This window comes from Peromyscus maniculatus, chromosome 1 (assembly GCF_049852395.1).
Source record: "Peromyscus maniculatus bairdii isolate BWxNUB_F1_BW_parent chromosome 1, HU_Pman_BW_mat_3.1, whole genome shotgun sequence".
NCBI lineage: Eukaryota > Metazoa > Chordata > Mammalia > Rodentia > Cricetidae > Peromyscus > Peromyscus maniculatus.
This window is the reverse complement of record NC_134852.1, coordinates 206,873,417-206,893,142: the sequence shown is the minus strand read 5'-3', so window position 1 is coordinate 206,893,142 and position 19,726 is coordinate 206,873,417. Positions and strand designations below refer to the sequence as shown.

Genomic DNA, 19,726 nt, shown 5'->3' with positions numbered 1-19,726 from the left:
CTAGCACTGGGAAGGCAAAGGCAGGAGATCATTGTGAAGTTTGAGGCCAGCTTGATCTCTATGGCTTCTCTGGGTTAACCAGGGCTACAACCAGAGACCCTGTTTCAAAACACAAATATAATATATATGAGAGTGGGGGAGGGGGATGGATTGGAGTGCTGGAAATCTCCATCCCGCTCCAGAAGGAGAATGTCGATGACACACAGGACCCGATGTGCCCACGAAACTTGGTTCCTTCAGCCCATGCGGATCAGGTGAGCTATGCAAAGCTTGCAGGTGAGGAGAAATAAAAGTGGAGAAAGACAAGACCTGAGATGGCAGTCAAGGGCGTGATGCGCTCTGACCGAGGAAGCTCAGGGCAGGATAGGTTCACACTGCACGTTCAAGAAATTTAACCAGTGAAAGAAAAGACCCACCAAAGGGCTTTCCCCTCGAGTCTGCACGAAGACTTACAAGCTGGGTTTGTTCACCCAGTGACAGGTGTGGAGTCATATCAGCAGTGTGTGACAGGTGGGGGAGGCTCAGCTGTGGTCAGGGACCCGGGTTCCATCTGCCTGTGAATGGATGTGAGGTGAGGGGAGTGTTGTAACAGAAGCCGCAGTGTCCAGCCAACGTGTCTCAGGCTGGGGTGATCACAGTGTCACATTGCCCTGGTACCACAGCTGCAAGGACACTCACTGATAGTTTGTTAATGAGGTCAGGACGGAGAGTCATGGTCATGCCCAGTTGCTAAGCTAGCTGTTAAGCCATCACTTAAGGAAAGGCCGGTTGAGAGCAAAGCCAGCCCGGAGGGCAGCGACATTGAAATGGGGTGAAAGCAGCAGCCGAAGATTCCGGGAAGACCCTGAGCCCACTGTGCCCGGCTCTGCTCTGGACTCCCCCCCCCCCCCCCCCCAGTGCGGTGCCTTAGCTTGTTTAACAGAAAAAACAGCGTTGTGTCTGGAGAGATGGCTCAGCAGCTAAGTGTTTGCCGCTTTTACAAAGGACTGCCATTCAGCTCTCAGCACCTGAGTCAGGCAGTTCAAAACTACCTGTAACTAACACCTGGGGATTCCACACTCTCTTCTGGTACACACACACACACACACACACACACACACACACACACACACACCATGCGCATAAAAATAAAACCAAAATCCATTCACGTTACAAACTGAATGTGGTGGCATGCCCCTGTAATCCCAGAACTTGGATGACTAAAGCAAGCGAATCCTAGGAATTCAGAACCAGCCTTGGGCTGCACAGCAAGGCCCTACCCCAGCAACAACAATGCTTAAAGGCCCCCTGCTGAAATGATCCGCATTTAACTGGCTTCGCTCTTCTCCAAGGCCCACCCTGACTCAGGGCTCTCCGGCTCCCACCAGTGTCTTCTGTGGAAGGGACTGAATACAAGGGCTGTTGGTCAGAACTAGCATATCACTTCAGGGAAACCTGGATAATTACTTTGCTATGAGTACCTGCCAAGCAGAGGTCGCTTCTGGAGGGTTCTGAAAACAGAATGCTCCTCCACTCACAGCACAGTCACAGTCCCACCCACTGAAAATGGGGTTTGGGAGAAGATGCCCTCACAAGGTGGAGTGTGGTCTGGGGTACTCCTTTACAGGGTTGGGGATCCAGCTCTGGCCATGAGCAGCAAAAACACTTCTGTGGTTATCAACTATGACACCTTCGACACATGACATATCATTTTTGCAGCACTGTGAACTGGCTTTGTGTGAAACATTTGTATGGTGGTATTGTGTTCCCCAAAATATTGTGCACCCTAATAAACTTATCTGGGGTCAGAGAACAGAACAGCCACTAGATACAGAGGCCAGAAAATGATGGCACACATGCCTTTAATCCTAACATTCCAGAGGCAGAGATCCATCTGGATCTCTGTGAGTTCAAGGCCACACTGGAAACAGCCAGGCATGGTTACTCACGCCTTTAATCTCAGGAAGTGAGGGCAGAAAGCAGAAAGGTATATAAGGTGTGAAAACCAGGAACTAGGCTGGTTAAGCTTTTAGGCTTTTGAGCAGCAGTTCAGCTGAGATCCATTTGGATGAGAACTCAGAGTCTTCCCATCTGAGGAAATAGGATCAGCTGAGGAATTGGCGAGGTGAGGTGGCTGTAGCTTGTTTTGCTTCTCTGATCTTCCAGCATTCACCCCAATAACTGGCATCAGGTCTGATTTTATTAATAAGACCTGTTAAGATTCATGCTACACATCTGTGATGGCCTAATACGGTTTAGATGAGTTCCCCTAGGGGACTCAAGCAGTCCCTGCTGGTGGCACTGTTGGGGGGGCGATTGGATTATGAGGGTGCTAACCTCCTCAACTGATCAGTCAATGGATCCACTGACTCAGCTCACAGCTAAGAGTTGTTAGAAGGTGGGGTCTGGCTGCAGAAAGGGGTCACTGGGAGCATGTCTTTAAAGGGTGTATTCTGTCCTCCTCCATGCTAACCTGACTCTGGTTCCAGCCACCGTGAAGGAACAGCTCTGTTCCAGCACGCTCTCACTGCCATCATGCTTTGCCTCACCACAGGCCAGGAAACAAGTGTGAGCCAGCACAGCCCGAGGCTGCTAAAGCTGGAATGGACCTCTTCTCCCTTCAATTGTTTTCCCAAGAGATAACAGCAACAGTGGTCCGGTGAACCGAGCCAGGCAACGTTAGATTGGCAGGGCTGTTGGTTAACAAGGACTCAGCTGAAGGTCCATGCTGTGACCATGTACAGCTCAGCCACAGGCTCTTCCCTGGTGATGTCCAGCTACCCAGCAGCAGAAGTCAAAAGTAGGTTGGTACCCAACCAACAAAACCAATTTCGTTCACAATAAGCGTGATGGCTTCCCGGAGAACACTTCAGGATTTCAACCCTCTGAGTTCAACCCAGTTCCCTTTGTGGACTCTGTAATGAGTACGCCCTTCCTTTTTCTGCACTAAGATATGAATTATGATCCAGGTGAGAAGAGCAGTGACCGAGCAGGAGGACACTGTCCACATACGGACGCTCCTTAGAGAGGAGCCAGATCCAACTATCTGCAATGAAGGGCTCAGGCCTCTGCTGTCTCCTGGAAACTAAATACCTCCCAGATCTTCATTTTTTTCAGTTCCATAGTTCCATTTGACCACATATCCAAAATTTTGATGGGTACAGAAAAGCTCAACAATGCCCTCCAGGTATAAATTGCCATAAAAATTCATGAAACATCCCCTATTTTTCTATAATGCTGCAATTCACAACTTACCAATTCTATATTTTAAGAAGAGCCCAAGGGTTCCAAATATAAAGAAATGCTAAGGGAGATGGAAAAGCTAAGTGCACCCAACTGGGTCAGTACTCACTGTCTGCTTTGACTGAAATACTGTATGCAAGCTGCCGTAACAAATGAAATAACTGCATGTTAATAATAAAGGGGAGGGGGGGACTTAGCTACTGCAATGCTCTCAGAAACTGGATCATACTAGGCAGCACACAGGGAGGTCCCTAAATGCCAGGTTACAAAGATGCCAGTAATGACAATCCTGGTCCTGTCCAGGCTGCAAGTTCAAAGTTCTAGCTAAATGCCATAGATTTGAAAAGCAAGGAGGAGCCTTGGAGACCATTTCCTGGTCACAACCCACTCGGTCAACAGCAGGCAGAAAGCAACGCCAGCGATACCCTGGCAGGGAGGGCCACGGCTGGAACCCCAGGGCTGACGTGACGAGCGGTGAGCGTGGGACACAGCCCCACCAGCACTCAGAGCGGGAGTCTTCTCCTTCTTGGGGACACGGCTGCTGCACATTCTCCTCACAAACGATGGTGTTGCTGGGTCATCATTGGCTAGGCCCCTGTGACTAATTTCAAGATTACCGGGTCAATGCTGCTAACCCACGTTTGAGCCTTTGCCACAACATTACCATAGGATGATTCATATCACTGTGACAGCTCTCGAGATGATTCATAGCCTTGATCATAATCCTGCCTTCTCTTTTGTTCTGTGCTTTTCACTTGGTAGGTTGATAAGAGACACCACACACACACACACACACACACACACACACACACACACACACACACACTCTAGTGGTCCAACCTCCAGAACCATATGAGTAGTCAAGTCCATTAATATGACCATTTCCTGTTTACATTAAGAAGACTACAGGTCAGGCATGGTAGTAAGCACTTGTCATCCCAGCTCCCAGGAGACTGAGGCAGGAGGATTGAGACTTTGAGCATAGTTAGGGCTATATAGTGAGACTTTGTCTCAAAAACAAAAACAAAACAAACAACAACAACAACAAAAAAAAAAAGAACAAGACCAGGAAAAACATGGTGAGCCGCCTGAGGTTATCCACAGAATAATGGACTTAACTAAAAGTCTTTTAACTATAGGACTAATGTTTTCTCTGTCTACATAGCCACTAAAGGGAGCTCCTAAAGCTGTATTTTCGGTCCTACTTCCCTCCATGACTTTGATGCTCAGTCTCCAGCCTTTTGGGCCCCGGAGCTCTGTACCACTCATATCAGACAGCGTGCCAGTCTCACAAAAGGGACCTGGTGGTTTTTGTAACTGACAAGGGCGGGGACTGCCTTTCCCGCTGGAGCAATCAGGACTCAGCATGGACACCAGAGAAATGATAACGCCACGCGCACAGAGAAAATAGCATACTCTCCCAGTGCCACTCAAGACAGACTTCCAGGGGTGTCCAGTCTCTTGGCACAGTGACATGATAGACTTGACACTGTTATCTGCACGTGCGCTGGGTTCCTTCCATAGCCATCTTGGGGTTGCATGTGGTCTGCAAGGGCTGGGTTGGACACGCCTGGAAGTGAGTGAGAATTTAGGCCAACATCACCACTGAGAAGATTATACTAGTCTTTTTCTTTCTTCCACACTCTATCATTTTCTTTCTTTCTTTTTTTTGGGGGGGAGAGAGGAGGGGTTTGAGACAGGGTTTCTCTGTGTAGTTTTGGTGCCTGTCCTGGATCTCACTCTGTAGACCAGGCTGGCCTTGAACTCAACAGAGATCCACCTGCCTCCCGAGTGCTGGGACTAAAGGCGTGCGCCACCACTGCCCAGCTCATTTTATTTTTTAAGATTCTGTTTTGCAGTTTTGTGGACATGGGTGAGATGTGTGTACCACTGAGCTGCTCCCCCAGCTAATCATTTTTCTTTCTTTTAAAATATATTTTATAAAGTTATGAACCAGGAGTGGTGGCACACTCCTTTAATCCTAGCACTCAGGAGGCAAAGGCAGGAGAGTCTGTGAGTCTGAATCCAGCCTTGTCTATATAGTCAATTCCAGGCCAGCAAGGGCTACATAGTGAGACCCTATCTTTAAAAAAATCAATAAATAAAGAATTTTATTATTATTATTATTATTATTATATTACTATTATTATTTTGGTTTTTTGAAATAAGGTCTCCCAATGTAGTCTTGGCTGTCCTAGAACCATCATGCCTGGCTTATAACTTAAAATTATTAAAGAGAGGGATTTATTTAATATTCACGTGAATTTTAGAAATAGAAAAGTAGCAGGAACCTAACAAATTCATTGTCCACTCTCCATGAACAATGACGCTATTATGTCATTTTTACTCAGGTAAATTTTTTAATAAAAGAACCATAAGTAAACACAGGCAAGCTAGGCAGCACATTCCTGCCATCTCAGCACATCAGAGGCTGAGGCTGGAAGACGGATAGTTTGGGGCCAGCCTGGGCTACATATTGAGACCTTGTCTAATTCCATAATATATGTTGACAACCCCTTCAAGATGCTACCCAGTCCAGTCCAGTCCTCCAGTCCAGAGACAATTATGGGTGGTTTGTATGTCTACCAGTTTATGCTTGAATCTGTCTACATATAAAAGTATAAACATGTATGTGTTCATAAAACAGCATGTAGGACTAGTCTCAACAAAATTTCTCCAGAAAACACACACATTCTAAGTTTCTTTCAGGATTGAGCACAGCCATAATGGAGTAAAAAATTAGTAAGAAACATCAGACAGCCCAGACCTGGTCCTAAGGCCAAGATTTATTCCCTGTGGTCTGTGGGTCAGTCTACTTCCCTGAGTCTCAGGGTTTAGGGGTTTTTGTTTGGTTTGGTTTTTTATGAGAAAGCTGGATAAAAGGAAAGGGCCTCTGAGGTCCCTTTGAAACCCGATGACTGTGAGACTTGATCTCCTCATCTGTCACCCGACAATACTGCTCGCCACTGCACAGACTGCGGAGATCAAAGTGGTGTGCAGGTGCTCTGCAGAGTATGCTGATCATCAAAACTACGACTACCATCATTCTCACAAACTAGCTGTTGCTGAGATCCTGGGGAGACCTTTAAAGAAACCATTGTACCATCTGCACAAGGCTTGGCTTGGATGACTGTGTTGCAGGCAGGCTGTATGACATTATTTAGTTTTCTTTCTTTTTTTTTTTTTTGGTTTTTTTTTCGAAACAGGGTTTCTCTGTGTAGCTTTGCGCCTTTCCTGGAACTCACTTGGTAGCCCAGGCTGGCCTCGAACTCACAGAGATCCGCCTGGCTCTGCCTCCCGAGTGCTGGGATTAAAGGCGTGCGCCACCACCGCCCGGCTATTTAGTTTTCTTTACCCTTCTTATCTGGGACAGGCAGTCTAGCACAGCAGTTCCCTTAACTCCATCAGAAGCTTAGTGAGCGAAATGCCCAGTGTCTCCTTATATAATCCCCTCTGTGAAGGTCTGTCCAGCCGGCTCTGGGCTTTCAGAGGGAAATGCGCTCAGACCCCTCAGGGCTGGAACTGGTTTGTCTGAGATGCAGTTTTTCAGGCAGAATTTCATTTGTCTTAGGAAGATTAAAATCTAAGAAACTGGTTTAACCTCCAGGACTAGGGGACATTTATTCCATTTTTCTCAGAGACATAAGATAGAGTGATCTCTCGGCTGAGACACTTTTCTGGAGGGCATCTGAGACACCCTGAGAGGAGAAACAAGCTTCTTGATTCTATAGTGTAAAACTCAAAGCCAAATTGTTCACGTTCAGACATAAACGTGAGTGAAATGTCAGGGTTTCTAGGCAATGCTGCTCTGGTAGAATCCAATGTGCACAAAGTTGTCCATGTTGCTGTGTACGTGAATGCATCTCCTCATCCCCCTGGAGAAGCGCTCTTCTTCCAAATGAAGCCTACCTCGTCCAGGTGGTCCTCTCTCACTTCCTACACTGTGTGCCCAGAAGGCCCACCGGTCCCCATTCCTTCGCCATCCTCTCACATACTGAACACTAAATCAGTTGCCTGGCTCCCCCATTACCCCATGATCATTGAAAGCAGATATTTCATGACCCATTCCATGACGTAGCACCTGGCAACAGGTAGAAACGTAGACCCAATCACCCTTTCTTTCCCACAGACATACTGTTCCGTGTGTATATACGCAGACAACAGTGGTGAATCACATTCTTAATTCATTTTTCTAGCTAAATAGCTCATGTGTGTATGTTGGTAGAAAGCTTTGAAAGATGAGTCTCTGAAGAGAATTTGGATTAGATTCCGTCTTTGAACACTGTCAAAACTATGTTAATACTACCAACCACATCAAGGATAAAATTCTAAAATATTCAACTAACAAATTGTTGTCCCATTTTTCCTTTTAACTAAATCTGAAGAAAATGCCACTTCAGCATATGATTCAAGAAGATGTGTGTAATCTGCATGACTCGGAGATGAACTTGTGCCTAGGAGGGGTCCCCATGTTCTCAGAGCTCCCTTTTCAGTAGTGGACACTGCTGGAACTCTCTGTGTGAATGTGCAAGACAGTCATGAAGTTCAAACCCATTTTTTTTTTTTGTTTTTGTTTTTGTTTTTCGAGACAAGGTTTCTCCGTGTAGTTTTGGTGCCTGTCCTGGATCTCGCTCTGTAGACCAGGCTGGCCTCAAACTCACAGAGATCCACCTGCCTCTGCCTCCTGAGTGCTGGGATTAAAGGCATGCACCACTGCCACCCGGGTCAAGCCCATTTTAAACTAAAACAAAATTTTAGATTAATTTGAAAATTCTCAAACTAGCTGATTTTGTACCTCTTATTGGGGTCATTCTCAATGGAGATCTTGATCATCTCCTTTGTAAAATGAGAGTCAGATGAGACATTTGGCATTTCTTTGTGCCTTCTGGTTTTAGGATGCGATCTCTTAAAGTAGTCATTTATGCCACACGGAAATGTTAGCATGACCATGGTGCACGGAATGATGTAAGAACAGGGATCTCAGGTTCTGGTGCCTACTGGTCCATTAGCTCTGGGTAGCATCTGGAAAAAGCATTTAATCTCCCTGTAACTGTGTGACTGTAGACGGACAAGGGTACATGAGAGCAGTGATTCTCAAATTCTGCCAAGCACCAGGAGAACTCAGAATGCGGGTACTGGGTGCTACGTGCCCAGCTTCTGACTCAGGAGGCCTTCGGTAGGCCTGGAAATCAGCATCCTTAACAAGTCCAGGTGATACTGATGCTGTGCCTTGAGAACACTGAGCTGGAATAGCTTAAGAAGTACTTTTCTATGCTAAGAATATGGTGAGGGACGGGGAATTCGGTCACACCACTGTCTTTAATGAGCCGCTTCCACCTTCTAAACACCCAGCACACCTAGAAAGGGGTTTTCTTTCTACACATTCCAGGCCCTGCAAAAGTAATCTCCAGGGATGCATGCGGTTAATCTCCTGAAGACCTCCTTTGTGAGGCTCAGTGGACACTGTCAACCTCTGGCTTTCAGAATAAAAACACCCACGGAGGAGTGAACCTAAGGTGACTTCACTGAGCTGACGGGCATGGATCTGCATGGTCAGCCTCGCTGCACTGAGAACACTAGAGAGCAGAGAGGCCAGCCTCCTCCGCCGAATACCATAAGTACTATGCATATACCTCAAAATCTGGTTTCATATGCATCCTAGAGGGCCTAGTCTAAAAAACTAAGCATACAAATCAGGCATGATGGCAAAAGCCTGTGATTCCAGCCCTCAGGAGGCTGAAGTAGAAGGACCATGAATTTGGAGCCAGCCTGGGCTAGATTCAGAATTCTAGGCTTAGCCTGAGCTATAAAGCGAGGCTTTGCCTCAAAAAAACAAAACAAAAAAAAAGGGGGGGGTCCTAAAGTTGTTATGTCTCAAGATTTCAAACTCGGGGCTGGAGAGATGGCTCAGAGGTTAAGAACACTGGCTGTTCTTCCAGAGGTCCTGAGTTCAATTCCCAGCACCCACATGGTGGCTGAAAACCATCTGTAATGAGATCTGGCTCCCTCTTCTGGCCTGCAGGGATACATACAAACAGAACACTGTATACATAATAAATAAATAAATCTTAAAAAAAAAAAAAGATTTCAAACTCAGTGGCACTTTTAGAATCAGGGACTCTTGGAAATACTGACTCTTGGGTCTCACCTCAAAGATTTTTATCATCCTGAGACCCAGCACTGTGTGTTAGTTGTCCAGGGCACTACCATGAAGCAGAGGCTGAATTAGAAGACATCCTCCATAGTCTAAAGTCTTTCAGACTTCCCGCTGCCCACACGGCAGGCACAGTGCAGATTAGAAACAACTGACGAGACGATCTGGCTCTCTCTAAAGACGGAGATGCAGATCTCAGCACAACCGGCTGTTGGTGGCGAAGTGTCGGGTAAGTGTCAGGAATACATATGTGGCTTAATTCCTTTAAATTCTTCAGACTCGATGAGAATGTAAGGCCATAACCTGAATAATAAACTCTGTAACTGTTTATTGAGAAAGTATATGGCTTCCAAAGTGAATAAGAGTTTGTGCAGCTTAAAGCATATACCTTTCTGACTCTCACCCACAAAACTCAGGTCCCTTCCACGGCTTGGAATATTAGGTTACCTCTAGTGTCAGCCTCTATCTTATTAGACAGAGCTGTGGCCTTATGAGAGTTACCACAGAGAGCAGATAAAAGGCGAAGTACCAACGGTTAGAGAGGCATGCCCATCTCTGTTACATTTACACATGCTATTCACCGTATTTTCTCAGAACACCTCAAACCTAAACCTGTATGTTAAGATCCAAGCAGATTGAAAACTGCTTTGCCTGAGCCCTAAGAGGATAAAACTTGAAGACTGATTTTTTTTTTAACTTGAAACTGCCTCCAGCTCCCTGCCCTCCACCCCATGCATTGCTAATTAGGAGCAGCCCACGCCTGACATGTACACAGCCATCTATGGTGAAATTGATTATTATATTACTATGGAAAGTAAGGAAGTCATTTCGTTCAAAATATCAGATTCCACAAAATCATACGACAGCTGTTGGTACGTGCATGTGGGGGGAGGGGCAAGTGTGTGAAAAATATCAGCTCTCCCTCTTGACTTTCTGATATCTTTACAAAAAAATGGGGTTGGAGTAAAGAGGGAGGAGGGGAAAAAAAACAAGATTGTAATGCATTTAAAGCAGAAACCAATAGCAAAGCTAAGTAATGGTTTATTTGGTTTCGTTAAGGTTCAAAAAAATCCCATGGTCCAAGATAGTTACTCACGCCGTTTTATGAGTGTAGACCTGCTGTCACACAGTTTCAAGCAGAAAGTCAGTATTTCTCTATCGGGGCGCTGAAGCTACTTTTAATTGCATCAGTTAAAAAAATAAGGTGAGTCATGGTTGGTCGTGCTGGGGCCTAAGAGATCATTACACCCATGTCCAAATATGTCTTGGAACCTCACGGCCGAAGTTTAAGCTCTCACTTGTTTATTTGGAGACTTTTAATATCGTTTTGCTTAATTTTTTTTTAACTTTCCTTGAGGGTCGCTAAAATTCCTCTTGGGGCCGACTTCAGGGGTGCTTAAAACACCCGTAAGAAGTTCCTGTCTGGTAGCGAAGATCCCCAGCTTCTAAACTGTTACCATGGCACTCCCTCCCGGGTAGGAATGGGTCTGAGTCCGAACTCAACCTATGCCAAACACTTCAAACACCTTCATGTTCATATTCCATTGCTGGAAAACCCCATCCATAAGCCCCAGGCGCCTCAATCTGAGGGGCTCCCCAGCGCTCCTAAGGTTTCGGGGTTCTGAACGCATCCGCTTTCAGTCTTTCAGATCTGATGAGAACGCAATCCGATTCCGGGAGCTGCATCTAGACTTACTGACATGGGGATTGCTGATTTCACTGGGGTCATGAGGTGCTGTTTTAGGTCACATGTTAAACTGCCCTTGGGAATAATTTATTAAAATTCTTTTAAACAAGAGGGGGTGGAGATACCAACAAATCGCATACTCATGCACAAACGCTTTGCGCCAAGAACATGGTCCGAAGCGCCGCCTGGACCAGAAGATAAAACAAAGCCCCTTGACGGTCCCCCCCTGGGGCTGGGGAAAGGTAAAGTGATGTCATGCGTCCTTACCTTTCAGAAACAGACCAGGGCACCTGGCATGAAGGGCTGACCTGTGGCCACCGAAGCTGGGAGTCATTTTGGGTGTCGCACATGTACCTCCCTAGAAAATTCCAACAACATTCTACCAGCTTTCTGCATGCCAATCATGACAAGCCTCCATCCACTTAAACTCTCAGGAGTCTGGGAAAGGGCAGAGGAGGGGGGGCAGGTGGGATATGAGCAAGCGAACCAGCGAAAGAGAAAGAACGTCCCAGGCACTGCCTACCGTCTGCAAGGAGTCACATGCCGGAGAGAGCCAATTCCTACTGCATTACACACGCTGAGTGAAATGGCAAACAATATCAGTCTACGTTTATGCCACATGTTCTCAGCCTCTTCGCATATCAACACCCAGGCCAGCTCTATGCAGAGGTCTCCTGAGACGGCCTTAAGGAGGCAATCTTAGGCTAATCCTGCCCTGCATTTTTAAGAAAATTCCAAAGCCTCCTGGCCTGGTTCACCTCTCTATTTTTCTGCTGGTGATTAGTTTTGTTCTCTTTGTCTACTTTTTTAAATTTTAGGTCCACAGATGACAATTTGGTCCTAAGGATACTCACAAAGACCAGCACACTGACTCAGCCAGCAAACCCAAACTCTGCCATGTTTTGTCTAACTGGGTAGGATGAGAAGACCTGCTGCATCCTGTGCACATAGCAACTCAATGCCCTGCAACAAGGCTGGAGGTGACCATGATGTCCCCTTCCACAGAGACTGCAGATACATTTTGTCAGAACGGGGAGCAGAAGTGGTAAGAGGTGGCATCCACTAGGGACATGCAAAATATCAACAGTGCTGGTGGTGAGGAGACTGCTCTCAGGCTAAGGTCTTTGAACCCACCTTGCAGAAGACACAACCTACCTCCTAAAACCCCCCATTTCCCTCCCTGGAAAGACAGTCCTGAGACCCCACAGTCAGAGGATTGTTTGGTGCTCCCTATGGTTCAATTACTTATAAAACTGCTATTCTTTCCAGGAACCACTTTCTCTTGCCAATTTTAATTTTTCTTTCAAAAATCTCACATTTAAACCATCAAATCAAATTACACCACAGTAGTGGTATTTGCTCTGTCCATGACCTTGGGCTATACAGCCCAAAGGAGGAGGTACTTCCTGCCATTGTCTGTGATCTCTCATAACGAGTTGGAAAAGGGTCACATGCCCCTTCTCCCTGCTCCTGCCTGCAAGGTGGATTCGCTCTCGGTCAGATCAGAGGACGACTTCAGCTGTCTACTCCATTCTGTAATCGTGAGTGTATTTCCTCAATTTATATCTTAATAAATTCTGCTGCCCATTTTTAAAGAGAGAGAGAGAGAGAGAGAGAGAGAGAGAGAGAGAGAGAGAGAGAGAGAGAGAGAGAGAAAGAAAGGTGGCTTAGCAGTTAAGAGCACTGACTGTTGTTCCAGAGGGACCGGATTCAATTCCCAGGCGTCCAGAGTCTGATCATGCCAGGACATAGGCCAAAGCAGCTTATTTATTTATTTATTTGTTTGTTTGTTTGTTTGCTTGCTTGCTTTTTCAGGATAGGGTTTCTCTGTGTAGTTTTGGTGCCTATCCTGGAGCTCGCTCTGTAGACCAGGCTGGCCTCGAACTCACAGAGATCTGCCTGTCTGTGCCTCCTGAGTGCTGGGATTAAAGGCGTGCACCACAATAAATGCAAGCAGCTTATTTATTAACCAATGGAAACAACATATATTCACAGACTGCAGAAAGACATCCCCTGGCACACTGTCATGTGATTTGTGGAATTAAAACCTGCTAGTGCACTGCCAGGTAAGATAAGGTCATCATCTCTGTTGGTCTGATGTTCAGCCATGGGATCCAGCATTCATTATAATCCCCTCCCAAAGCAAACAGCAAGATCTGCTTCTTTAGATGAAAATCTCTCAAAGAGCTTACAGCATGGTGTTTACTGAGCTCTCTTCATTTTCTTAGACCCTTGGGGGATGATGAAGATCAGTTCCTGTCTTTGCCAGCCATGGGGGGGTGAACAACAAGGGCTTACCCTGCTGCCAGGAGTGGATTGAACCCACCAGACGATGCTTCTAAGGCCCAGGAAATGAGCAAAAGCTGGCCATATGCATCTGAACAGCTTATATCCAGCTGTGCACCAGACACCACGCCACCCCACACCACCCCACCACCCCGCTGAGCTCCCAGGGAGCCTGGAAGCACCTTTTCCTAATTTAGTCACAGCTCACAGGCTGCTCCAGGCTTGCTTGGCTCTCAGATGCTAACTCAGCCCCAGATACCTAAGGACATCAGTCCTCCAGATCATGACCTATGAGAACTGGCCACATCTCTGCCCAGGCCTCAGGTCCCTCACTGACTTAGGTTTTCCAAAGCACTGGTGACCTCACATCGCACCCTTCCCAACTTCCTTGGGATAAGGTTGCCACTGAAAAGCACTTCACACAGTTCATCTCCCCAAGCAGGAAACAACAGCTCTGTCCCCATCTGTCCTTAAGGGGACTTTTCAGGGAAAAGTCAGTGGAGCAGGCTAACCCCAGGAGAGGGGAACAAGGACCCACCCCACCTCCAGGATCATGGTAGAAGTCATCCTATGACATCCTGTGTCATCATCCTGTGACAGCGCTGTGGGTGTCTGCTACAGTGAGGGTCACATCGTGATACACTGAATGTAACTCCACTACCACAGGGTGTCCTGATCTATGTCCTGGAGTGTGAGTCCTAACAGAAGGAAACTCCAGGCTTTGAATGAGACTTTCTAATTATATGGTCCTATCTCGTACCCCGAGGCCAAGACACCACATGCAGCATCACACATTGAAATTCAGTTTAATAAAATATTGAGTAACAGCACTGTACCATGCAAAGCGAGAGGAGAGAACAATGAGGAATGGGGAATGTGGATGTGCATGACGTCATGCTACCTGTTTCCCACATTCCCTTCATTTTCACGTCTTAAAACTATGAACACTCTTTGTACTAGGCAAGTGCTTTACACTGAGCTACATCCCTGGCCAATTGGCCCAAATAAATACTGCTATTCACTGTGGTGTTATGGGTCTCTCTAGCTGCCCTGATGGAAGCCCTGGGGACATGTTCTGCAATGGGTGCTATAGTGATCCTCAGCGAAAGTCGGAGAGAACTGGTAACAGAGCCTGTGGTGGAGGAGGTTGAGGACCAGTGACTCTAATGGTGTAAGTCACCTTGGTGATGAAAGAAATGGGCTAGGTCCGGTTTTATCACCCACTCACTGTGAGACCTCCAGCAAATTACCAAGATCCTTGTTCAAAACACCCAAGTGTCGAGTCCACAGGAACTTAAGGATACCATGTAGACATTTAAATGTGTGGAAATTATTCTCATCTTACTATTTTTCCACATAAAAAAGCCACCATACAAAATATAAAAATATATGTTAGATTCAATAACTCACACACACTTACATAATTCATTTAGTTTGGATCACTTTTAGAGAATTTATCAAATAGTAAAGATTAAATGGTGGATTTTTGGGTGATTCCTCTCTCCTTTCTCCAATGAAAAAACTTCTAGATTTTCCTTGACAAATATTTTTTTTTCAATTAAAAATATTTTTACAACACAAATGGTCTAGTTAGGCTAATACTGCTCCATCCCATCTGGCTACCAGAGCCTCCAAATGAATCCCTGGAGGAAGGTGTCTGACTTGGTTCCTTTCTCACAACAGGCACTCCTTAAGAACTACATGCTAAAAATTAAGGACAAGGCATGTGTAGAAGTGAGTGTCCAAGGGAGACACTGGGATGCTGGTCTCCACAAGAAGATCATTCTCTGCACACGATTCAGATGGTTCTCACACTAATGACCCAGGGAGGCTCCCTGCAAAAGGAGGCAGAAGATATCGGCATAACGTTACAACCTCAGACTCCTCTACCTGAGGGGTCAAGGGCATCAGCTTCCTGGTGCCCACTAAGCTTGCTACCTGCAGCCTCTTCACTCTCCCCTCGTGTTCCCTCACCTCACAGGACCAATGTCACCATTGGCCTGGGTTCTTTTTGACAGTCACCTAGGACTAAGGGCGGAAGTCAGGGCAACACTCAACCACGGTGGCGGCGGCAGACGTGGCTATGTCTCCAGTTGAACATTTTCATCCCGTTTGCTCAGTTAAAGATAACTGTCAGGGTGGTACTGGGTAAATGTTTTTCTTCTGATTATGCAAGTACAAGGAGAATAGTAACCAAAGACGAAAGCAGGCCAGCCCGGGATTAGAGGCTCTGTAGCGGGGCCCCTCTAATCCTCAGCACAGCCAGCCAGGATTGGCTCCCTTGTCTCTGTTTTCTCTTGGGAGGCTTGCAGAAGTGGAATCCCTTTCTGTCTGCTTGGTGCTTGGTGAACAGAGCTGGAGCTGCCGCTGCCCCCTTTTCCCGCAGGCACGCGTGCCCGGGAGAGTGGGGAGGGGGAGGAGGGGGGGCGTGCGGGAGGGACAGGGGAGCAGGAGCAGAGCTGAAGTGTGTGTGATCCTCTCCACTGCCCCGCATCTCTGCCTGGGAGAAGCCAGGAGCACCTAGAATAGCCCAGTTGTTGTAAGAAATACAGCAGCTCCTCCTCTTCTCTTCCTCTCTCCAGTCTCCCCTCTCCTCTGTCCTCTCTTTCCTTTTTCTTACTTAACCCTTTCAACACAAAGTAGTAATTAAGTTAAAGCATCTTTAAACACCCACCCCTCTTTAAAAACCAGAGTTGGCCGTGCCATCTTTATAAATGGGAAAGAGAGCCACTCCAGAAAAGAAAAGGAAAAAAAAAAATGAAGTTTCAGGCCTATGGGGTGGATGGAAAGACACAAATGGAATACAGCATGACCTCGAGAGAGCAGAGGTGGAGATCAGGTACAAGAACCAGGGAGCAAGTAAAAACAAACTCAGGATTTGTTCCCAGAATGCACAGCTCGGCCTCCAGAAAGGCTGTGTCTGGACAAGGGCCGGCCACAGCCCACTAGTGGAGGAAACCAACGTGGTGAATTAGACAACATGGGCATGAGCCTAGCCTAGGAAAGGAAACTGGTTCTTTGCTGCATGGGACTTTCAATTCCCATCTAGCTAAGTCTTTTTCCTCTGTAGGCCCTGGGTACCCACAGAACAGGGGCAGGAGGATCATTACGTTTTGTAGGTTTGCTGTTGGAAGGAGGAACGTGACATGCAGGCGTAAGTCTCACCTTGGCGGTGCAGACCAACCAGACACACAGAACTCTCGCACAAGCTACTCCTGCTACTGGAGCTTCACCGTCCAGCACAAAATCTACAAGCCACACAGGTACGTTTCTGATGATGTCGTTGATATTAAATAAAACTTTAATATCAAGGGCTGGGGAGATTCACAGTGGGCAAGGTTCTGGCGATGTTAGCATGGGATCCTGAGTTCAGATCCCCAGCATCTAGATAAAAATCTAGGTGTGGCAGTGCATACCTGTGACCCCAGATACTGAGACAGGGCACAGGGTTTACTGGCCAGCCAGTCTATCCTATCAGTGAGCTCCAGGTTCAATGAAAGACACCGACTCAAAAAATAAGGTGGAGAGGAATGAATGAAGACGTCCTCCACTGACCTCCAGCCTCCACACATGCACACACAGTCACATGTGGGACACACACACACACACACACACACACACACACACACACACACACACACTTTTCAACTCTGTTTCTCTGTGGCACTAGCCACATTTGAGCACTCACCAACTATGTGTGGTGATAATGGACACAGTGGGGTGGAACATTTCCAGCTCTCAGAGAACTGTATTAGACAGACGGCCTTCAGACTGTCATGTGACTGACTCTACACACCTCAGGCCTCTGTGCTTCTGCCACCTCCTCAGAGAAGCAAACCAACCCTTCAGAATATAAGAGAGGATGTATGGCTGCTCTCTGCCCCCTTTCCTTAGGATACTTTTATCAAAAAGAAATTATCCTTTTTTTTCTTATTTTATCTTGTGCTTGATAACCACTGGAATACAGGAACCACAAGAGCAGGCTTCTTGCCTGTCTTTTTGACTGATCCGGGTCAAGTACCTACCCCAGCACCTGCACATATACATTCTTATAGATGCATGTATAAGAATCAGTAACAACAGGCTGGGCAGCGGGCTCAGCAGGCAAAGGCACTTGTTGCCAATCCTGATGACCTAAGTTCAAATCCTGGAATATACAATGTGGAAGGAGAGACTCGATTCCTGAAGATCACCCTCTGACTTCTACACATGTGCCATGACACACACACATGTGTGCACACACAAAGAAGTGAATCAAATGTTGAAAGAAAATAAGAATAAATAAGAGGGGCTGAGATGGAGCTCAGTTAGTAGAGCACTTGGCTAGCACGTCCAAAGCCCTGGATTCGATCCACAACACACATAAATTGGGTGTGATTATACACACCTCTAATCCTAGGGTTTGTGAAATGGAGGCAGGAAGACCAGGAGTTCAAGCTCCTCCTAAAACGCATAATAAGTTCAAGGCCAGCTACACCGACCCCTGTCTCAAACAACAACAAAAAGAAATGACAGGAAGAGACTTCAATTTTGTTGAATAAGACACAGTGGGATCTATCCATCACTCTGAGATTAACATCAGCCATTCCAGCCAGCTGCAGCCTACCTTCCCATGGACCAAGAAACATCTCATCATAGACCCTTAGAGGCATATGATGCTACCAAGCGTGAGAGTGGCTGAAACTGACTCCTGTGGGACCCAAGTGGCCTTCCATTCCTCTCTCACTCGGTCAAAGCCCGGCAGGTAACACTCTCTCCTTTCCCTTCTTCTGCAAAGACCAACATACTCTCTCACAGAGCAGCAGACACTCTGCAGCTTGGTCTCCATTTTCCTCTGTGTGCACACAAACACACAACTAGATGGGGGTGGGGGGCCCTAAGTGTAAGGCTGACACCGCCTCCTGTGTGGGACTTTCTGATGGGCTCCGAGGAGCCACCCTGCCGCCAGCTTACTTTAGTACTAACTTCAGTGAAGATCTGAATGGCTGGGGTATGACATTTAGCAGACACAACCCTCACAGCTAGATACTACAGCACAAGAGTGTGAAAGCTGTAACGTGCACCCTGTGTCATAGGGCACTGAGCTTGCATAACTGGTTAAGTATAAAAGTCACCTTTAATTGGGATCAAAATACCCAGCCACATTGTCAGAGAACCATGGGAGGAGAAAAAAACAGCAAATAAAAAGCCCAACCAAAGCAGATGGGACCCATGCTATGGACCACACTAGCGAGGCACCCTCACAGCCAAGGAAGTTAGGAGGCTAGATGCCAAACTGCCCCATATCTTGCCAAGAAAAGGGGGACAAGTTGGAGCTTTGTCAGTGTGCCCTTTACTCTGTGTTGTGGAAAGAAAACTAATACTAAGCTGTTTTCCCCTTAGAGAGCCTCAGCCACTGTTCCCTGAAGTTTTAGCTGATCCTCTCCAGCATTATTTACTAAGCACGTGAACCCTGTTCATGTAGGAGCTCTGCAGGGCAGTGAGCCTCGAGAGAATTGGCAAGGAGATATGTCTTAGCCTCCAAAGTTTTATTAACTTGAATTCCAACAGCCATTTGAACACAATTTCCAGGAAACTGGGTCAGCTCTGATGCTTGCCTTATGAATTAATCACAGAAATTGCACAAACTCTGGTCAGAAGCCACAGAAACAAAGGTGAGAACATCAGGCTTTTCCCACTTTGATCTTAAACACAGAGGCCCAGCTGCCTCCATTCTGACCAGAGTATAGTCTTCTCTGTCTGGGAGAAGCCCAGATGTGCGGGATACACACTGAGGTGTGAGAAGGCAAGGGATGCCAACACCACAGCCAAGTCCCTTTCCCAACCATCCTCAGGGCCCCCTCAGAGCCTGTGTCTCTGCTAGGTAACCATCACTGTGCTCCTTATGGAAGTGTAGACTGTAACACTCAGAGGGCTCTCTAGCACCCGGCCCAGAGTTTTCCAGAAAGAATCTACTGGAATGTTTCCAGAATGAACAAATGACTTACAGGCTTTTCCTCATGTCCATGGCAGTGTCTGAGGCTTCCATCTAAATGTGGAATCCAAAGGACAATCAGTCACAAATTCATGGTTGACATTTGGAATTCATATGTGCATGTATGTATCAGTGTGTTCATGTGTGTGAGCATCTGCATGGAGGACCAAGGAATCAACTCAGCTGCCATTCCTCAGACACCATCCACCCTGGGTTTCATCATCACTGTTTTTGGAGACAGGGTCTAGGCTAGACAACCAAAAAGGTCCATGGATCTATCTATCGCTGCCTCCCCAGAATGTCGAGCCCATGCGCCATGCCCGACTTTTTTATTTGAGTTCTTGGGATCAACTCAGGTCCTCATGCTTGTAAGACAAGTGCTTTACTGCCTGTCTTATCTCCC

The 19,726-nt window shown here is 46.7% G+C and overlaps 1 protein-coding gene across 5 annotated transcripts in view; it reads right to left on the bottom strand.

Annotated features, from left to right (window-relative positions):
• Rbm20 (RNA binding motif protein 20) overlaps positions 1-19,726 on the bottom strand; it is a 212,680-nt gene that overhangs the window by 69,678 nt on the left and 123,276 nt on the right. The window contains exon 1 of one of the 5 annotated variants that reach the window (XM_076563291.1): positions 11,331-11,872. The exons of the other annotated variants lie outside the window; for them this stretch is intronic. Coding sequence (XP_076419406.1) covers positions 11,331-11,413 — 83 coding nt within the window. The 5' untranslated portion in view covers positions 11,414-11,872. Of the gene's footprint in view, positions 1-11,330; positions 11,873-19,726 lie in introns of those variants that run through there. 5 annotated transcript variants of the gene reach the window in all.